This window comes from Dromiciops gliroides, chromosome 3, assembly GCF_019393635.1.
Source record: "Dromiciops gliroides isolate mDroGli1 chromosome 3, mDroGli1.pri, whole genome shotgun sequence".
Classification (NCBI taxonomy): domain Eukaryota; kingdom Metazoa; phylum Chordata; class Mammalia; order Microbiotheria; family Microbiotheriidae; genus Dromiciops; species Dromiciops gliroides.
This window is the reverse complement of record NC_057863.1, coordinates 610,334,478-610,354,667: the sequence shown is the minus strand read 5'-3', so window position 1 is coordinate 610,354,667 and position 20,190 is coordinate 610,334,478. Positions and strand designations below refer to the sequence as shown.

At 52.2% G+C, this 20,190-nt stretch overlaps 2 protein-coding genes across 6 annotated transcripts in view; one reads left to right on the top strand and one right to left on the bottom strand.

Moving 5' to 3' along the window:
- Window positions 1-6,148, top strand: part of KDM1A (lysine demethylase 1A) — a 79,876-nt gene extending 73,728 nt beyond the window's left edge. The window contains 3 exon segments of the mRNA XM_043995073.1: window positions 3,597-3,727; window positions 4,451-4,597; window positions 5,582-6,148. Coding sequence (XP_043851008.1) covers window positions 3,597-3,727; window positions 4,451-4,597; window positions 5,582-5,767 — 464 coding nt within the window. The 3' untranslated portion in view covers window positions 5,768-6,148.
- Window positions 6,149-7,581: 1,433 nt separating this feature from the next.
- LUZP1 (leucine zipper protein 1) overlaps window positions 7,582-20,190 on the bottom strand; it is a 100,753-nt gene continuing 88,144 nt past the window's right edge. For 2 of the 5 annotated variants that reach the window (XM_043995068.1, XM_043995069.1), the window contains 3 exons: window positions 13,874-17,091; window positions 11,705-11,865; window positions 7,582-10,984 (listed from right to left, as the gene is read on the bottom strand). In XM_043995068.1, coding sequence (XP_043851003.1) covers window positions 11,713-11,865; window positions 13,874-16,993 — 3,273 coding nt within the window. In that variant the 5' untranslated portion in view covers window positions 16,994-17,091 and the 3' untranslated portion in view covers window positions 7,582-10,984; window positions 11,705-11,712. Of the gene's footprint in view, window positions 10,985-11,704; window positions 11,866-13,873; window positions 17,092-17,830; window positions 17,922-20,190 lie in introns of all 5 variants that reach the window. The other 3 variants (XM_043995070.1, XM_043995071.1, XM_043995072.1) reach the window with 3 other exon arrangements.

The following is a 20,190-nucleotide window of genomic DNA, read 5'->3' as shown; positions in this document are numbered from 1 at the left end:
TTACAGAGAGCCAGAATCTGCCTGCCTGCTGCTTTTCCTGCTTGCCTACCTCTAGTTCTACCCTCTGGGGCCCTGTAGATAAGCATTGAGAAGAATATTGAGACCATTCCAGAAAATAACGTGCGCGAGGCGGGCAGTCTGCACTTGAGTATGAACTCTTCAGAAGAGAGGCTGCTGCTTTGTTGCACTTCATTAACCTGTAGTTTAATGGAAGCAAACTGGCTTTTTCCCCCTAAATAAATGACCGGTAATTCCGGTTGCCCGAAAAAGTATAGAAAACCCCCCGTGCCTTCAAAGTGCTGAAGTGTTCTGCTCTCCTTGATGATATCTGATACTTCACATTTACCTGCTGCTTTGAGGGTTTACAGAGCCATTCATTCTACAGGTCCTTGAGGTCAGTAGTGTAAGTGTTACTGAGGGAAAAAAAGGCACAGGGAGGAAGGCTGGCTCATTGACTCCATTCACCGTCCAATTTCAGGCTTCATTCCCCCAACTCCACCAGCTTCTCCAGTGCTAGAGAAGTATCTGGAGACTTGAGAATGCACCGGGCTTCTCACCCACGCTCGTTCTACTCTGCACCTCATCCAAAAAAACCCGTTCTCTTTGTTCAGGAGGATTTGGTTTGAATGGGTTTGCTTCTCTCCCAGGCCAGTCCCTTTCTCCACTTCCCAGTGACTGATGCTGAGAACTAGCAGGCTGGGTCTCAGAGAAGTCAGGGAGTAGTCACATTGGGTGGGCTTCAGGCCTAGCTTGGTCCCACTCCCTAATCAGCCATCTCACTGCTTGCTTTTGAAATGAAATCAGAGGCTCCCACTCATGCTTGGCCATCCTGGCTCACTTTATTTGTCATTCCAGCAAGGTCACTTGTTAGAAGAGAAACGTTTCTGCCCTCATTGCCCACTGGTTGACATTCAGACTTGGTGTTTTACTTTAATCACCTTCATCTGCCAGAGGCTGCCCCATACCATCTGGTCTTGGGCCAGTTTGATCTCTTGAAAAGCTACATTTCTTCACCTCTAAATGAAAAGGGCGGGGACCAGATTATTCTAAAGGTCTCCCCCATGCTTGGATGCACCCTTCCATCCTCACCAGCTTGTCCTCTATCTCTCCTGCCTTTGTGGCTAGACTCCTCCAAATGGGAACCTGCAGGAGGGACCTCTGCTTCCTCTCCTTTCACTCCCTCCTTAGCACCCAGCAGTGGGCTTTCCACCAAGCTGCCCCCTCCCACGTGGCCAAATCCTGTCTCCTCGGACTTTCTGCAGCTTCACACACACGCTCCTCTCTAGCTTCTCAGAACACCCTGCTTTCTCCTGGGCCTCCTCCCCCCCCCTCCAACTGCTCCTTCTCTGTCTCCTCTGCTGGATCCTCCTGGATCCCTTCTCTCTCCCCATGGGTGTCCCTCTGGGCTCTGTCCTGGGCCCTCTTCTTTTGTCCCTTGGGGATCTCATCAGCTTCCAGGGATTGAATTATCCTCTCGGTGCCGACTATCCTCATGATCTGCCCGTCCCGCTCTCTGCTGACCCACAGTCTCCAGCTCCCTTTCACACCTCTCCGAATAGATGTTCAGCACACGTCTCAAATCCAGCGTGTCTGAAACAGTACTTGGTACCTCTCCTGCTTTCCCTGTTCCTGCCCCTCCAGTCCCTCAGGCTCTCAGCCTAGGAGGCATCCTGGATCCCTCACTAGCCTCCATAGCCACACTGTTGCTAAGGCCTGTCCATTCTGCCTTTGCAGCGTCTGGAATACGCCCCCTTCTCTCCCCTGACGTTGCCCCCAGCCCCTCAGCCCTGCCCACCTGGACTTCTGCTTCATCCAGTCCTTCCTCCATTCGGCCGCCAAAATGATATTCCTAAAATGCGGGCATGTCACCCCCCCCCTACTCAGTAAACCCCACTCATTCCCTCGTTGCCTCCAGGAACAAATGCAAAAACCTCTGTTTGACTCTCACAGCCCTTCTAACCTGGGCCCATCTTCCCATTCCTGCCTTCTTACACCTTTCTATGTACCCTTAGATCCAGTGGCACCGGCCTCCTGGCTGTCCCCCCACCTAGAGTGCACCACCTCCCTTTGACTTCAAGCTTCTCCTTCCCTCTATTAATTACCTCCTGTTTATCCCATGTGTAGCTGGCTCTGTATAGAGTTCTTTGCCACTGGTCTGCCCCATTAGATTATGAACTCCTTGAGGGCAGGGAGTATCTTTTGGCTCTTTTTGTATCCCCAGGACTTAGCACAGTGCCTGCCACGTCATATGCACTTTGAGAAATATTTACTTACTGACAATTGACCGACAAGTCCATGACTGCTTTTCATCATAATATAGAAAGGGAACATCTCCTTATTTGTGACTGGCCCCTTGAGAAAAGCTTGAGCATGTGCCGGCAGAGGGAATCAGAGACCTATCAGAGACCAGGCCTGATCCCCATGAAAATAGACTCTAGGAAAAGCTAGTAACTGCAGGCTTGGACCTAGACTCAGCCTCTGACTCAGGGCCTGTCCGTTTATTAACCATGAGACTACGAGCAGATTCCTTCAGTGTCCTCATCTTTGAAATGAGAATAAAGATGACTGTACTCCCCACACACACACTCTGTGTGTGTGTATACATACATACATATACATAGACATGCATATGTACATGCATATATGTATGTGTACACAGACATGGAGTTGTAAGGACAGCTGTAAACTAGGGAGCACAATAGAAATATGAAACATTGTATTTTCATTATCATCCCCCATATCGCCACCCATTCCACTTTAAAGATAGTGGTACTAAGTCACAAAACACATCACTGACTTATCTAAGGCCACAGTTAGTAGTGAAAGAACCAAGATATTTTGGTTTTCATACCCAGACTCTTTGTGCTCTCCCCTTACGTGGCCTATGTGAATACCTGATCCACAGCCTTGGGGTGGCGCCCAGCCATAGTGCTTCCTGAAAACGGAACTCTTGGCCAGACATGAACCTTCACTAGGAAAGATTTCTCCCTGAGGGACCAGCAGAGATGTTGGTAGGAAGGAACCGTAAGCAGAGTGTGTTGCGTCATGAGACGAGAAAGGAGCAGGATGTAGACAGTGTCTTTAGGGAAGCTGTGGCATCACAAGAGTTGACGTTTTATCGCAGAACGTAGGATAGGTTTAAACATGATTCAGACGGCTCAGAAGCATCATCTCAGACTGCTTTACTGTACGTGACGCCGGAGCCCTGATGACCCACATTGTGCAGCGCGTTTCCTTTGGGGGCAGGGGTGAGTTTGGCTCATAGCGTGGTCCTTCGGGAGCCACGTGAATGGGACTCGCCCTTCCCCAGAGCTCGGAGGAGGGCTTCGGGGCAGCCCGCTGGCTCTCGGCCGCATGCCTGCTTTGCTTGCATTGACCTCAGGACAAGCTATCGGATGTTTCAAGTCAGCTACTGCGGCCTTGTTCCTCCTCATCACCTCTGTCCAGGCTGGCCTCCATCCTCTCCCTGCCTTGGGAGTCCTGCTCTGGGCTCGTTGCCCTCTAAATAGCGGGCCCCTTCTCTGACAAGAGGGGAAGGACGGGGCCAAGGATGGGAAAATAACTCCAACCTGAACGCTCTTTTCTCTCCTCCTCAGCGCCAATTCTTTTGGCCCTTGTGGCAGGAGAAGCCGCTGGGATCATGGAGAACATCAGCGCTGATGTGATCGGTTGGCCGCTGTCTGGCCAATCCTCCAAAGGCATCTTTGGAAGCAGCGCCGTGCCTCAGGTAAGGAGCCTGCCCTGCCCCCCACAGCAGCCAGGGCTTCTCACGATTGGTTAGGAAAGAATCGCCAAGAAGAGCCGTGGTTGGGGCTGGTGAGCACCACACGCCTTTCCCTGCAGACAGAGCTTGCGTCCCTGGCCAGTCCCTTCAGCCCCCTTTTCTTGCAGGGAAGTTAGAAAAGAGAGCGCCTCCAAAGGGACATCAGGGGATTCCACGTCACTGATCCTTTTGGAAAGCTGGATGGGTATGGGTCGGCTTCACGTGGGACCAGACCCAGGATGGCTTTAGATGGGACTTCCAGCAAGGAAGCCCCCGTCAGTGGATATCTACACCCTCTCTGCAGTTCAGGGCTCCAGAAAGTTGCCTGGAGCCTTGAGATATTAGGTGACTGGCTGGGAGTCACGTGGCCAGGATGAGCGGCTCTCCCAAGGCCAGCATTCTGTCCGCCCTGCAGCACCGCTCCTCAGCATCACGCAGCAAGGCCGAATCAGGGCCTGCAGATGGCTTTTAATTCCCATAGAAATGTCAGAAGGAAGTCTGGATTCATCCTGTACAGCGCTGTGCAGTGGTGCCCTCACTCCCTGGGCTCAAATAGGCTCTGACTGGACCCTGTCCAGTCACCCCCGGGATTGCTTTGAATTTGGCGCGGTTCCTCCTCAGTCCTGTGTGGAATTCTTGGAATTGACCGACTCTTTTTAATTAAAAAGAGTCTCTTTTCCTCCCTAGCCTAAAGAGACAGTGGTGTCACGATGGCGTGCTGACCCCTGGGCCCGGGGCTCCTACTCCTATGTAGCAGCTGGGTCGTCCGGCAATGACTATGACCTGATGGCTCAGCCGATCACTCCAGGACCTGCTATTCCAGGTGCCCCCCAGGTGAGGACCCCCCACCCTCCACTAATGAAAAGAGCACTGACCTTCATCACAAAGGCCCAGCTCGGATTCTTCTGCCCCCTGTGACAGTGGGCAGGTCGCTTAACCTCAACAGGCCTCAGCTTTCCTCATTTGGGGGGTGGAGGGGGCGGGGCAGCTCCGGGCCCCTGGCAGCTGGGCAATATTGGAGTAGTCTGTGGAGGAGGGGGAGGAAGAGGAGTTGTGTGTGTGGATAGGGCTGTGGTCATGTAGCAGATAGACCAAGTGTGCTAAGCACACTGAAGCCTAGAATGCGGTGCCCCCTCTGCCCAGGGGGCTAGGGGTTTGTCGGGTGGGGTCAGCCAGGCACAAGAGAAGCGTGAGCACAGGTGGGCTTCCTCATCTCTGACATGATGATGGTGCAGGACTTGTTGGCCCCGTGGGTGTGAGGAAAGCTCCTTATCAGGCTAGGCAGGTGCTCTAGGAAGGAGGGCAGTTAGCACAGGGGTGTTGGGCAGGAGGTCACACGATATGTTTTCACGTTTCTGAAGAGCTCTCATGGACAAGGCTCCTTGTTCTCAAGCCACCCAGTGGGCAGAGACAGGTTTCCTTAAACTTCCTAACCCTCAGAACTCTTTAGAAGGAGGGGACTGTCCCTAGAGGTCTTCAGACTCATGGAGAAATACAGCTTTGGAGAGTGTTAGAGAACAGGTCACTCACTGCTCAGGGATGCATCAAACAAGACACCCTCTGAGGTCCCTCCCCTGTCTCCAGGATTCTGTCACCATGGGAGCAGTGCTGGCCCTGCATGTGGGGAGCCTGGCCCAGCTCTGACCTGGTGTAAGCCCAGGGACCAGACGGGATGGGAGGGCCACCCAGGGGCGCCACAGCCTCGCCAGGTCTGGGGAGGCTGCAGGAACATCACTTGGAACCCGGAGCCGACTGCAGTTAGCCTGGAGTGACTGGGAGCCAACTGACTTTTTTTTCTCTCTCTCTTCTCTTTGTCAGCCTATCCCTCGACTGTTCTTTGCAGGTGAACATACTATCCGTAACTACCCAGCAACTGTCCATGGCGCCCTACTGAGTGGGCTGAGGGAGGCTGGGAGAATTGCAGACCAGTTTCTAGGTGCTATGTACACGCTTCCTCGCCAGGCTACCCCTGGGGTCCCCACCCCGCAGCCCCCTAGCATGTGAGGCTGAAGTAAAGTTCACGTGAATCTGGGCTGAAGAGACTTTGTCTCCTTAGACTTGATGTGCATTTGCTTCAGTAAAGCAAACTCCTCTAGCAATAGTAGATTTCACCAGGAAATTCCTCCTGGAGTCTCTGTCCCCGTGAGGATGAATGGAGCCATGGGCTGACCGGACGCCAAGAGAGAACCTTCCAGAAGGAGTCTGGTTGGATGAAAGGAGCTCCCGAGAGACTGATTTGTTCAGAAATCCTTGTTTTCACTCGAGTCTAGGACACTCAAGAAGCAATAGCTGTCGGAATACAGCTGAAGGAGGGGCTCTCTCTGGTTTGGCTTGGGTATTTTTTTGTTTATTATTTTTTAGAATAAAAGTTCCTATGAAAAGCCATGCTCTTGGTTTTCCATCATTCCTGTCTGCTCTTGGCCCAGGGCGCTAGCTATCCTTCCATTCCCCAAGCACCCTAGGCCCGTCTCTGAGGGGCCTCCCTAAAGAGATCGGCAAGTGGTTACGTCTCTGCTACGAACAAGGCACAAGGGACACAATACAAGACGTGCATGTAACAGAGGCCCATTCTCCCATTGCTTAGGATTGGGAGAAAGGTAAGCACGCAAATAATTGATACAAGAGGAGAGTGTGGAAACTCATCCCCTCTGCCACTCCAGCAGGTCCTCTTCTCTAAAGGACATTTGAGGCAGGAGGACTACTTAACCAGAGAACCTGGATGGAAAAAATGCATCTTATATTTCCACTAACCTACAGCTGAAATCTAGCATTTCCATCCATTATGAATAGAGGCCACATGTTATTCTGAAAAAGATCAAGGACTCCTGCTCTACGGGGGAGGGGATGGGGCACATCAGGGAAGACTTCATGGAGGAATAGGGTTATGGGAACCAGACACAACTTGGGGGCAGAGATGAAAGCAACTCAAGACTGTTGCAGTGTCTAAAATGTGTGTGTATGTTAAGTATTGGGTAAGGATGAGAGGTAACTGCAAGCCAGATCTTAGAACCTTACATGCCACAGAAGTTCTACTTTTATTTGCCAGTGCTGCATGTGGACATCCATTCTCAGGCCAAATGGCGCTCGGTATTAATTAAATAGGAGCTCAGCCTGTGGTGTGTGTGCGCACAGCAGAGGATAATGGGGATTGGTGTGGTTGGGAGCTAGGAGCGCCAGATAGCTTATAGTGGACAGTGGGCATCGCCTCAGTGCAGAGAGCCCAGGATCTTGCCAAGTGTGCCAGGGAGAGAATGGGTCCCCTTAGTTGTGTCACAACAGACAATCCCTTACCCAGACCTCTCCATCTTTAAAGGGGTGGGATGGGGAGGGACGGATCTCAAGTCCTTGTCAGCACAAATGTGTAATGGTCTATAAAATGAACCCGTTCTGGTGGCAGATGAAACTAGTTTCCAAACCTAAGGATCCCTTTGACCTCACCCCAGTAACTTGCTGTTTGGGCAAAATGGGAAAGGAGGGGGGTTTCAGTAATGAAGTAAGAGCTGGGTTCTGAGCTCCTCCACTAACTGGCTCCGGGGCTTCTACCTGCTCTGCCTCACATGCTCAGTGTTGCCCCAGTGGCAAAGCGAGTGGCATTGGACTGGATCACATTCCACTTGGGGCATTCCTAGGCCCTTCCCCAGTCCCCAAACAGCATTTTGGATGAATTAAAGACATTCATCGCCAACCAAGTTGTAAGGTGGCCCACCACAGCACAAAGCCGCCCCCCCACACACACACACACCAGCTGTGCACACACCACAGTGAAGACAGCGACGCCGGCCAATCCTGCACCGACCACCAGACACAAACAGCACAAAGAAACTGGAGAGCTTTATTGGTTACATATCGTGCTGCAGGCTGACAGCTTCAGAGCCAGAGGATACATGCAGACAAACGGGCTTCAGCTAAACATGCAGCCGAGGAGGCAGGAGCCGCGCTGCCGGGCCTCCTCCTATCTCACATGCTTAGACCAAGAATGGCGGTGGGGCGGAGGACCAGGAGCAGCCAAGGCAGTGGCCACCGAGGTAGCGGTGGTGGCCACCACCCCAAGGCGCTGGACTGAGTGAGCTGGAATGGGCTGACTTGGAGAGAGACTGGAACACACAGCAACGAGGGTTAGTTTTCTGCCTGTAACTCAACGACTTTATAGCACTACCTCCCTACCCCACCCAACTTTTAAAATACAAAAAAATATATTTTATTCTTTTAAAAATACATTCCATTCATACGTGTTCTGAACTGCTAAGCAGCAGCAGGAGAATGCAGCACCTCTCCTATGGCAGGAGGGACAGCTGTGCCATCCGTCCATCCTTTGGAGCCATGGAGTCCCCTGGAGGGAACTCAGGACCACCACCAGAGGCCTACAAGCACCAGTTCTGAAGCCGCCTTTGGAAACCTCCAAGTGGGGATGTTAGCGTGGACGAGATCCTCCTCCGCCAGCATTGGAGGCACCAACAGCCTTCCCCCACCCCAAGCGTCATGACGCTCACTAGCTGACTACCCAGAGGCTGCTGAACCCCATAGCTGCTTACTCGGGGGCTCAGAACAGTATCGGCCCCAGCCGATCTGACCAGGGTGGTGTGTGTGTGATCTCTCCTGGAGCTGCAGGGGCTTCGGTACCCAGTGACCCCTGAGGACCCACTTCCACGATTCATCTCCCACCACTCCTGAAAGGCCTTGTCTCTCTGTAGCTGGCTTATCAGATCTCTATGGCCAAGGGAGTGTGGGTGCAGGGGGCATGAGGAAAAAAAAGGCACAGGGAGGAAGGCTGGCTCATGACTCATTCACCGTCCAATTTCAGGCTTCATTCCCCCAACTCCACCAGCTTCCTCCAGTGCTAGAGAAGTATCTGGAGACTTGAGAATGCACCGGGCTTCTCACCCACGCTCCGTTCTACTCTGCACCTCATCCAAAGAAAACCCGTTCTCTTTGTTCAGAGGATTTGGTTTGAATGGGTTTGCTTCTCTCCCAGGCCAGTCCCTTTCCCACTTCCCAGTGAATGGGCCTCTGGACCCCAGGGATGCAAGGCATTTCAATCCAAGAGAAGGCTCTGGATGGGACGTGTCCTTTAGCCCCTCCAGCTACTTCTTAGGAAGGTGCAGTGAGTGATGCTGTCACATAGCATCTAACTTTGGAATCTGCTGAACCCTAGGGGATCCTCACCACTGCCAAGCCCCAGAGAGCCAGGCCTCGGACTCTTGGCTAGGCAATTATACCCAGTATTTTCTGCAACACCAAAAATAAATCTGTCAGGGGTCCTAGGAACTGTGCAAGTTGAGGGGAAGGGAGGTGAAATACTTATCCTGAAATATTAGTTACAATCAAACCCTATTGCACTCAGGTTTCAAGACGGTGGCCTCAGCAAGAGGTCACCATGATTTATTGCCCTCCCACACGGCAGTGAGCAGTGCCACTTAAGCATGGTGGAGTCACAATGTTGGCACCTAGCTGAGCGTATGACAGACACTCAGGAGTCCTATTCAAGCTCCGACATCTGGGGCACGAGGAGGAAAGCTGTCAAGGATCTGGGCTGGAGCGTCCATTTCCCCCCCTTTCAGCAGCTATCACCTGAGAGGGTCCAGGTGTCCTGGAGCTCCCAGCCAATGGAGGGGCAGCAGCCTCAGGTGACTTTGGGACAAGCAGCTCTGCTAGCTGTTAAAACCGGACGCTTAGCCAAGAGGGCCCTGCCTGCTGAGTCAGTGAGGAGGCAGGGAGTCGGGGGGAAGGGGTGCACATAATATAAGGACTGTGACAACGAGGGGAGAAGTAGGGACAGCCCCAGGAATACAAGCCCATGTTTGGCAAAACACGAAGAGGGAGGTATGGGCACGGTTCCTGCATAGCAACCAGGACCTGTAACTCCCAGGCACAGCCCGAGAAAAGGGGAGGTGCGTCCTTGGGCCCTGCCAGGGCCAGAGACACCAGAGAATTGAGGGTTGATCAGCCCTGTTCCCCAAACTAGAACCTTAAACCAGGTGAGTTCTTACAAAGGATGATTCAAGGGGTGTAACCCCAGCAAGGATAAGACGGGATGTGTTGGGTCATAGAGAGAACACCATCAGCTTGGGAGTCGGGAGAAATGACCTGGCCATAGGACCTCAGGGAAGTTGAATGAACTAACACCCCTCATGTTCACCCTGTGTAAAGTGGAGGGGCTTGGATTAGCAGGTCCCCTCCAGCTCGGCATTCTGGGAGAGGGGGCTTAGGAGCCAGGCAGGCCCAAACCAATGCCTTTCCAATGTGGTGAGCCCGCCCATCAAGGCCGGCTATGGCTAAGTTTGGCATCTGAACAAAGCTACTTGGGCAATGGCCCTTGTACAAGGTGACTGACCAATCGCTAAAGTTTTTAATTTTTAAAAAATTTTTTCTTCAGATGGAATTTGGAAAAATTTGCTGCATTCTGAATCTGAATCATCCTCCCCCCTCCCCAACCTCCATGATTTTCCCCTCTCATTTTGCTGATGGAGGCAGCAGGAAACTATAATCCACAGAAAGCCCCTTTCCAGCCAATCTTCAAGGATTGCATTGACTCAGTAAAGTGCGGTTCTCGAGGGGAAAGGGTCCGGGGAGAAGGCAGGGGCTAGGGGCAGCACACTAGTGTCTGCCTCTCCTTGGATCTATTGCTCCAGGGGGTGACAAATGGGAAAGGGATTCATCCTGACTAGGGGGAGGTGGGGAAAGAGAGTGTGCCAGGTCAGGCCTAGCACAGTCTTAGGATCCTTGCCCCCTCCCCAAGCGGGGTGGGGATGACACCCTGCTATGAGAAGTCAAGGTGAGGCTTGCAGCCTTGGGATCCTGCAGGCAAACTCTTGAGCCAGCCAAGCCTCCAGTGCTTGGTGAAGGGAATATGGAGGGCACGGGCCCCTTCTTAGTCCTCCTAGGTGGTGTCTGGAGAGGTCTGGCTAAGATGTGTCACTGATGGATGGCCCCTTGGGGAGCAGTCAGCCCAGACACAGGGCTAAAGTCCACATACCCAAGATGCCACCCTGGGGCTTGGGCTCAGGGACCCCCAGAGCAGCCTCCCACCAGACACACTGCTCTTCATTGTAGTCTGCTTGTCAAGAATGCTCAGGGCGGAGAAGGATGGGAGATGGCTTTGCAGCTGGTGGCTGAAGGGTGTGTGGTCAGAAAGCATCCCCTCGGGGCAGACCACGGAATGGATCCTCTGCAGGGAGAAGGGAATCAGAATCTTGGAAATCCACCCAGCAGAGCAGGAGCTACCTACAAGACAAACAAGGTGTTGAGGAGGGGAGAGAAAACAGCAAGGCTTCTCCAAGAAAGGGGAGGAAAAGGTAGGGCGTGTGTTTTGAGGGGAGAAAAGGGGCGTAGGAAAACCTTTCTGGATGGGCCCAGAACCCTTTCCCTCTGACCTGGATCCAGAGAGAACGACTGACCTTGGAACCCCCCTCACCCAAGGCCACAGCACTGGGCTGGGCACAAGGTGGGGCTGTGTGATGAGGGGCTCAGGATTTTTTTTTTTTAAGTGAGGCAATTGGGGTTAAGTGACTTGCCCAGGGTCACACAGCTAGTAAGTGTCAAGTGTCTGAGGCCGGATTTGAACTCAGGTACTCCTGACTTCAGGGCCAGTGCTCTATCCACTGCGCCACCTACCTGCCCCCAAGGGCTCAAGATTTTTAATGCCAGAAAATGTTCAGACTTTGCCTACAGAGATCCTCTGCCCAGGCTCATGCCAGGGCAGGTTGCTAAGAGATTTGGGCTTCTTATTCTGTGGTTTGTTCAAATCATTGCCCACCTGCGCCCTGCCCCATTCATTTAAATTCCTGGCCCCTGTGAAGCAAGCCCTCAAGCTAAAAAGCAGGGGTGACATGAACTCTGTGGGGAACAAACAGGGGGGGAAGGGCCCCCCAGTCTGGCCAAGTGCTGGCGTTCCTGGTACCAAGATAACCCGACATATAGAAGATGCAGAAGAACGTGTCTCACCCATCAGATCAGTTCTCTTCGGAGGAGTGCTTGGCCCGACGGAGCCGTTCTTCAGCTCGAACCCGTGTGTGCTCAGGAGGCCACTTGGCAGGCAGCTCTGGCCTTTCCAAGCAATTGTGCTGCCATCGAAAGGGATTGGGGTTACTGCCTTCAGCTTCCTCCTATGCCAGGGAGACCCAGGGAGGTGAGGGCTTGGGAGGGAGATGAGGGGACAGCCCCTCCCAAACCAAACCCATCCAGCCAGAGAACCTTCCAGGCACCAATCACAGGGGCTCGAGGTCCAGTCCAGCCCATGAAGACTCCCTAGAGATCTGGTCTGGCCCAAGTTCATACTATCCCCAGAAGCCTTGGGGGCCTAGCACCATTTGGACCAGTCTGTCCTTGAGTGGGTTAGGGATGGTCCTGTGATTAAACTGAAGGCCTCTGGTCCCTGAGACCTAGATTGGAGTGTTTGACTTATTACCTCTGGAACTAAGAAGAATCACAACCTCCAGGCTTGTTTTCTCATTTGTAAAATGGGGGAGTGAGAGGGAGGGAATTAGACTAAATGTTCTGTTTTGGGTCCAAATCTACGATCCCCAGCTACTTCTGTCTCCTCATCTGGGTATAACCTGCTGGAATTTCACAGCCCAGAAGACATCTGCTTGAAGCAGGGATGGCGTGCTGCAGTGGCTGGTGAAGGGGGCATTCTTGGGCTAGAGCAAGCAAATAGGAAAGCACTTGGCACTCCTAGAACAGGAGAGAAAGGGCACATCCTTGGGAAGACTGCTATTGGCACGGGCACAGAGAATGGTATGGGGCATCGCAGTTCAAGAAGCTACCCCCTTCATAGGTGAGGGAGATGCTTGAGAGAAAATGAAATCTGGCTCCAATTCTCCCAGTAAATAATTAAGATTAATAATGATAATAACAGAGTTTTCCACCAGACCTCTTCTCCCAATGAGCCCAGTGAGAAGCCTCCCACTATATTACGTTAGAGAGGCACTACTTTACTAATACCCTTCTGACCTTTCCCTTTCCATTGATCTCCCTCTCTCCAACCTCTTTCATCTCATCCTGATTTTTCTCCTTTCCCTGCAGGTCCTTCCTAAGTCAATAATAATGAAGGTTAAGAGATTGGCCAAACCTCTTGATGGGGAAGGAAATCATGTCACATTTACTTCATCTTACAAAGTAATGGTCCAGTGCCTAATATTCATCCCTAGCCACTAAAACGTAGTACTCTGAACACAAAATGATGCACCCACCACCAGTAAAACAGATGGCTTTGGGTCTTTTTTTATTCCTTGGGAAGGTGGTCTTGTCCTGAGCCATATACATATTCCTACACGAGCCCCCTACTGACCAATTGCATGACTTTGTTTTTGTTTTGGGGGGGAGGTGTTTGGTGGGGCAATGAGGGTTAAGTGACTTGCCCAGGGTCACGCAGCTAGTAAGTGTCAAGTGTCAAGTGTCTGAGCCCTGATTTGAACTCAGGTCCTCCTGAATCCAGCACCAGTGCTTTATCCACTTTGCCACCTAGCTGCCCCTAAGGGCATGACTTTTTGAGAATGGTTGGCAAGGAGCTGGCTAACAGGGAGTAACAGAGAGCCACTGACACACACTGGCTGTATGACCTTAGGCAAGTCGCTTGAGGAACTGAGGGAGCTCCTCACCCAAGAGTTTCCTCTCTGAGCCAGCAAAATCACAGATCCAGTCTCTATCCCCAGCAAGGGGTGGTTAAGGATCTGGGGTCAGGGGTCAAAAGCTACTTAATCCACATGGGGAAGGGAGCATGATTTCATAAAAGAATGAAAATTCAATCCATATTTATAAAGTCCCTTCGGTAAACAAACCATTCAACTCAGGTCCAAGGGAGAAACAAAGCTTTTCTTGTAGCCACAAGTTCCTCTGGGTCGCATAGGGCAGAATCACAAAATTTCAGAGTTGAAAGATAACTTAGTGAATAAAAGCTCAACCCGTGTGTGAACAGGAATCCTATCCTGAACATATCTGACCAAGCCTAGTTCTGCCATCTCTGCTCCTCCCTGCCGCCATCTACCCACCCCATACTTACCCCAATGTTCTGAGTTCTACCCTTTGAAGTTCAATAGCCGCCAGCTGGCAGCTTTCACACAGGGGAGAGTTCTAAGAGGTTCCTGGGGTGGGAGGGAAGAGGAGGTAACTTACCAGGCCTGCTGGGCGGCTCAAGGCAGCAGCAGTGACCGAGTCACCAGCCCGGCCCCGCCTGGTGAGAACCTCGGACACCGTGAGGCTGCTTTGGCTTCTTCGGGAAGACAGTTCAGGGGCATCAGGGGCATCCCTTGGATTCCCTGCCCCCCTGCGTGTGCCCTGCTCAAAGGGAGAGGGCCTGGGCCGCTCCAGTTCTGAGAAATCTGTGGAAGACCTCTGCGTGTAGGCATTGGGGAGATCTGTGGTTTTGCCTCCGTGGGCTGGGGAATCTTCCAGAGAGTTCAAGTCCCGCCTGCTTCTCCAGGCGCTGCGCACTGTGACGTGTTTGGCGTCGACCGGCTCCATCTCCAAAGGCGGACGGTGGCTCTTCCACCTAAAGGTCTCTGAGGGGGGCTCTTGGCTGTTCCTCTCCGCAGGCTCTGATGGCTTGATGGTAATACTGCTCCTGGAGACCACCGTCTCTGGCCTGCCCCTCGGGGGCAGGTCCCCAGCTTGGTCAGCCTCTGAGATCTGCCTCGTGATATCATTCTTGTTAATGGAGATCTCAAAAGGCAGGCTGATGTGGTTGGTGACCGAGGACATCTCACTGGGCACCACCTGGATGTTGCTGGTGGAGGTATGTCTCTCTCTGGGAGCTTCGCTTATGCTCCCCCTGGGGCTGCTCACCTCCACGGGGTAGATGGTTATGCAGCTCGTCACTTTGTTTGGCACGGTTCTGGAGGTGGGCTTTGGTTTCTCTGAGATGGCTTCTGCCCCACCTCCCCCCATGACCTCTTTCACATCCTTATCAATAATGACAGGCTTAATCACTGCCTTGGACCTCAAGGCCTCTCTGGGGCTGAAGGGCCGACGGCCTTTGACTCCTGAGCTGTTGGCGTCTTGAAACTCCACAGCGCCTCTCACAGGTTTAACAGCTTCCGCATCTGCCCCGGCGTCTCTGTCACCATCAAACAGGGGCGTCCTAAGCGCTGCCCGGGACCGGGGCGTTTCTCTGGTGCTGTGCTGCCTCTTGGGCTCTGGCTCCGGTGTGATGGTGGTGTTGACTAGCTTGGCAGTGACCAGAGAATCAGTGTCCATGTCGTCTTCGAGGTCCAGTCTCTCTCGACCGCTGGGTTTGATGACCCTGCACCTCAGCGCCTCGTGCTGACTGCTGTCCTCTGTCACCACGGGCACAGGCTGCTCTTGATCTTCCTTGTCTTGTGCCACAAAGCCCTGAAGAATGTCTTCCTGACTCCTAGAGCCAGAAGAAACCTTGGATAAAATCGGAGGCTTCAGACTGGGAGGGCTGCTCTCAGCAACCTGGCCGTTCGCGGGCCTTTTGCATTTTGACAGTCCTTCGGAGGACAATCTCCGAGATGAGGCCAAAGGATCAGCGGCCTTAGAGGTGCCCAATTCTGCAGCCAGCCCTGAAGAGACCTGATTTCCCCCGGTGGGGTTGAGGATCTTCTTGGCTGACATGGCTTCCAAAGAGGCATCCAAAGCCACTGCCCGATTCACCTTCAACACTTTGTTCCCCGCCGAGGCCGCAGTGTGGTCTGTCCTGCTGGACCTATCCTCAGACCCACGGCCATGGTTGGCATCGTTAAACACCTGGGATGTCTTTTCCACCTTGCCCTTTAACCCATTCTCGTGTCCTGATTTGGAGACTCCCTTCAGCATGCGGTGCTCCTGGGCCGCCGGGGGATAGCGACTCAGCACCGACGGCTGCTCCCTGGTCCTCTTGCCTTCACTCAGAGAACCGGCCGTATCGGGTCTCTTGGCCTCTTGGGAGATGTTGTCCGTGCCCACCACAGCGCCAGAAGCCTTGGTGCCCCTGCGGTTCACGGAGCTGGGACAGCCGGCTTGCCGGCTGTTCTGAGGGGCATTGTCATTGCTGAGAACGTGCTCCTTGTTCCGAAGCCTCTCTCCCCTTTTGTGCTGGGGAGAGTGTTCCCTCGCCTTGTACTTGGACGTAGGGGACTCGTTGACAAGCCCTCGGTACTTGGGCCTCTCGTGCTGCCTGCCCTTGCCGACCAGCAGAGACTCCTCACTGTCCAGCACTTCCCCGTTCTCAAGGTCCTTCTGATTCTTCAGCTGCAGCCTCACCTCTTCCAGCTGACTGGCCAAGAGCTTGTTCTTATTCTGCTCGCTCAGGTAACTGTCTTTCAGGTCATTGTTTTGGGCCCGCATTTTCTTCAGCTCCTCCTCCAGAGATTCGTAATGTTTGATCTGAGTTTTGAGTTTCTCGATTTCTTGGTTGAGGTCTTGAACTTTGTTGTCTTCTTGATTGCGATTCTTTTCATTCTCCGACTTGTTCCGCGTTTCGTTCTCCCCCTGCTTGCGGTAGTCCAGCGCGCCCTTCCTCCTGGCTTCTTTGGATGGCAGCGTGGACGAGATGCCGTCTTCGATGCGGAGGTCATTTCTATCCAGGAGGGTGGAGGCGTTCCTGGTGTGGTCCACCAGGTTGACCTTGTTGTTTTGCTCCAGTTTCTGGGTCAGCTCCTTGATAAGTTTCTCGTTTTCTCTGTCCCTGTCATTCAAATACTTCCTCTCACTCACAAAACTCAAAGTCAGCGACTTGAGCTTCTCGAGCTCGCACACCAGGCTCTGCTCGGTCTTGCCCAGCCTGTCCTCCGAAGACTCCAGGTCTTTGACCTTGCACCGGAGGGTCTCCAGCTCAGACGAGATCTTCTTGGTCAGATTCCGCTCCTCATTCAGGCTCAGGCACAGCTGGGTACAGTCGTTCTTGCTCCGGCCGAAGGCTTCCTCCAGCTTCTCCAGCTCAGCCATCCGCTTCTGGAGCCGCTCGATCTCCGCCTTCAGCTCCCGGGTCAGGCTCTCCTCCTCCTCCAGCTTCTCCTTCATCAGCTGACACAAGTCTTCCGCTCTCTTGATCTCCTCGTCCTTCCCCTCGATCTTCAACACCCGCTTGCGCAGTGCCTCCACCTCGGCCAGCATGCTCGAGTTGCTGCCCTCGGCCTGGATCACCTTGTCCTGCAGCTCCAGGAGCTCATCTTCAGCCTTCTGGAGGCTTTTGGTGGCTTCCTCCAGCTCATCCAGGCGGCGGCTGAGACTCTGCAGCTTAAACCGCAGGTGGCGAGTGGAAGTGACCTCCTTGTACCCTGAATGTTCAGCCATGTCCGGGCTTCTCTTTAGTGTAGCTCAAGGGAATGAGAAATAGTCAACTCTCTCCCTGTATCCACTGGTTCTTCTTGCAGCCTGGGACCCTCATCAGTCTGAAGGAAGAAAATGGGATGGGCATGTGTCAGAAAGCAAACCCCCAAGAGTAAATTCTCTTCCCGGACACCAGCTCCTCTAATTACAATCCCCAGGGTCAATGGAAGAGACCCCTATTTTTACCTACTTTGCTGCTGAGCCCAAGCCTCAACCTGAACCCAAAGAATCTTAAAATTGGAAGGATGCTCAGAGGACATCCAGTCCAAATGGTACCTGAAAGGAGTCCAGGGTGATCATAGCAAACACTTACAGAGCACCTACTACATGCCAGGGAGACACTATGCCAAACACTTTACAATCATTATCTTCTTTGATCCTCACAACATCCCTGGCAGGTAGGTGCTATTATTAGCCCCACTTTACTGATGAGCAAACTGAGGTACACAGCAATCAATTAAGAGAACATATGAATAGTAGTGAAGGCAATAGATGGTGGGAATAATCCAAGGCTGGGGCCTGGCAAGGTATGACTGGTGAGAGGACAAGGGGGCAAAGTATGGGGGACGGTGAAAGGTTGTCAGGGGGTTGAGATGAGGAAAGCTAAAGATACGGGCAGCAGAAGGGTAATGGCCTGGGGAAAAACTGAGGGGAGGAAGTCTTGGTGAGTGTGGATGAAGAACAGGGCTGGGGGTTGTAAGGTAGAGGGGAAGATAGAATGACAAAATATATAGAACAACAGAAGATGATAATCAGATAAGAGAATTTCAGAGTTCCTGAACATGGAAGTGGGATACTTACTGTTGATGACAAGATCAAGGCTAGGACCTTCTCTGTGTGTAGTTGAGGTGGGGTAGAGAAGTAAGTCTTGGAAATGACACAGATCGATGAACTGGAAATATTAATATGTATGTTGAAATCAACTAGTATCATGACAAGAGATGGGGAGGAAAAACTAAGCTATGCAGTGAACATGTTGAAGAAAACAGAATATCTTGGGGGTAGGTAGACAGGAGGTACCAGGATAATCATGATTGGGTGATAAATTTGGATTGAATGAACCTCAAAGGAGGAGAGATTACTGAGTGAGTGTGGTAAAGGGAGAGTATGAAAGTAGTAATGGGGAGCAAGTAGCATTCCAACTCCCTCACTATAATCAGTGAGGTTGGGGGGGGGGGCACATGAATGAAATTGCAAACAGTACTGGAAAGGGTGGGCCAGGTCTCACTGAGAGCCTGAAAGCAGAGGGAGTGGAAAAAAGGGATAAGACAAAAGCAACTTTATTAACTATGGAGCAGGCATTCCAGAGAACACAGCGAAAGATGGCAGCATGAGTGAAGAGTGCAGGTACAGGATATGTCTAGGGGACAAATCACGACACAGATGGGATTGAAGATGACTCGGCTTTCAAGCCCGGGTGACTGGAAGGACAGTGGCGGCATCAATAAAACAGGGAAGCAGATAGGAAGGTCAGGATTAGGGAGGGGATGGCGAGCTGACACGCTGAGATGCTGAGGTGGGGAAGCCAAGGGGAGCTGTCCAGCAAACATGCAGAAACACAGGAACACTCTTCATGAGAGAAAGCTGGACTAGATATAGGAATTTAGGAGCCATCTGCAAGTACAGAGGCAATAATTAAGTCGATGGGAATGGGAGAAGTCCCTGAGGAAGACACTGTAGAAGAGAGGAGGGACTGAGGCAAAGTCTCAGGACCCAGCCATACGTAAGGAGCAGAGAGGACAAAGAGGAGGCAGCAGAGCCAAGGAGACCAATGGAGCCTCTTTGGGAGGGAAGTGCCAAGTGCTGCAGAGAGCTCAAGGAGGAGGAGGGCTAAAGAAAATGTTGCTGCATCCGGTGACCTTTTAGAAAGCCCTTGGAAGTGAAGAGATGAGAAGGAAGCAAAGCACAAGGTAGAAATGACTTTCTAAGAGTTTGCTAATGAAGGAAAGGAAAGGATAGAGAAATGAAAAGCCGGGGCGGGGGGGGGGGGGGGGTGAGAGACACAGAAAGAGAACAATTAGGAATGAAGCCAATCTCTAGGGGGACACTCCCAGCAATGGTCTTTGCAAACACGCTGCCTCTTCTCAGAGCACAGAGCAATGTTGGCCAAATGCCTCAGTTTCTCTCAGAAAGAGAAGAAAAGGAGTTCAGCACACTGCTGGCACATAGAAATCACTTAATAAATGCTTGCTGGGGCAACTAGGTGGCACAGCGGATAGAGCACCGGCCCTGGAGTCAGGAGGACCTGAGTTCAAATCCAGCCTCAGACACTTAACACTTACTAGCTGTGTGGCCCTGGGCAAGTCACTTAGCCCCAATTGCCTCACCCAAAAAAATAAATAAATAAATAAATAAATCAAAAAATAAGTGCTTGCTGGTGGACTGACCAGGAGTGGCACTGGAGTCTGACGGTGGAGAGAGAAAAATTAGGACAGCTGTTTGGGGGTGGGGGGTGGGAATGAATGACCATTTCAGCCTAATAAGTATAAAAAGCAGGGTCTGGCAGCAAGGACCCAGCTGGAATTGGACAAGATCCTAGGCAATTGGGGAGGGGGGGAGGGGCTGGAGCGCAGTGGGAGCAAACTGCTTGGCGAGCCCTTCTGCTGCTGACCCAGATGCCCGCCCATACAAAAGGGAAGTTGGGACGGGTTTGAATGGATCACAGGGGCAGGGAGGCAGATGATAACGAATTGTGCCTATTTGGAGTTTTCCAAACATTTGCTCTAAAGCAGCCCCTCTAAGTGTGAGCATCAGGGCGCAGGGTGGGGGCTTGTGTGGCTCAGCACCTTCACTGAAATCCAAGTCTCCTCTGGGACCTGCCCAGGACACTGGGAGAGCAAGCATGGACGGCTCTTCTGTATTTCTTTAAGCAAAGTGACCGTTTGATGTCGTTCAGTTTTCTGCTTTGAAGGGTCAGTCACTGCCACCTGGTGGTACACACTTAAGTTTTGGAGAGCTTACCAAGCTGCAGTTACAAAACAATGGTCAGAAGTTCCAGGGAATGAGAAGAGACCCTCGTTCTCTTGACATAGGCTAAACAGAACTGATTGAATTAAAACAAAACTGAGTAGGGACAATCATAATTTTATAGTTAGATTTTTAAAAACCGCCTTTGTAACACAAGATCAATTGATCAAATAAGCATTTATTAAGCATTTACT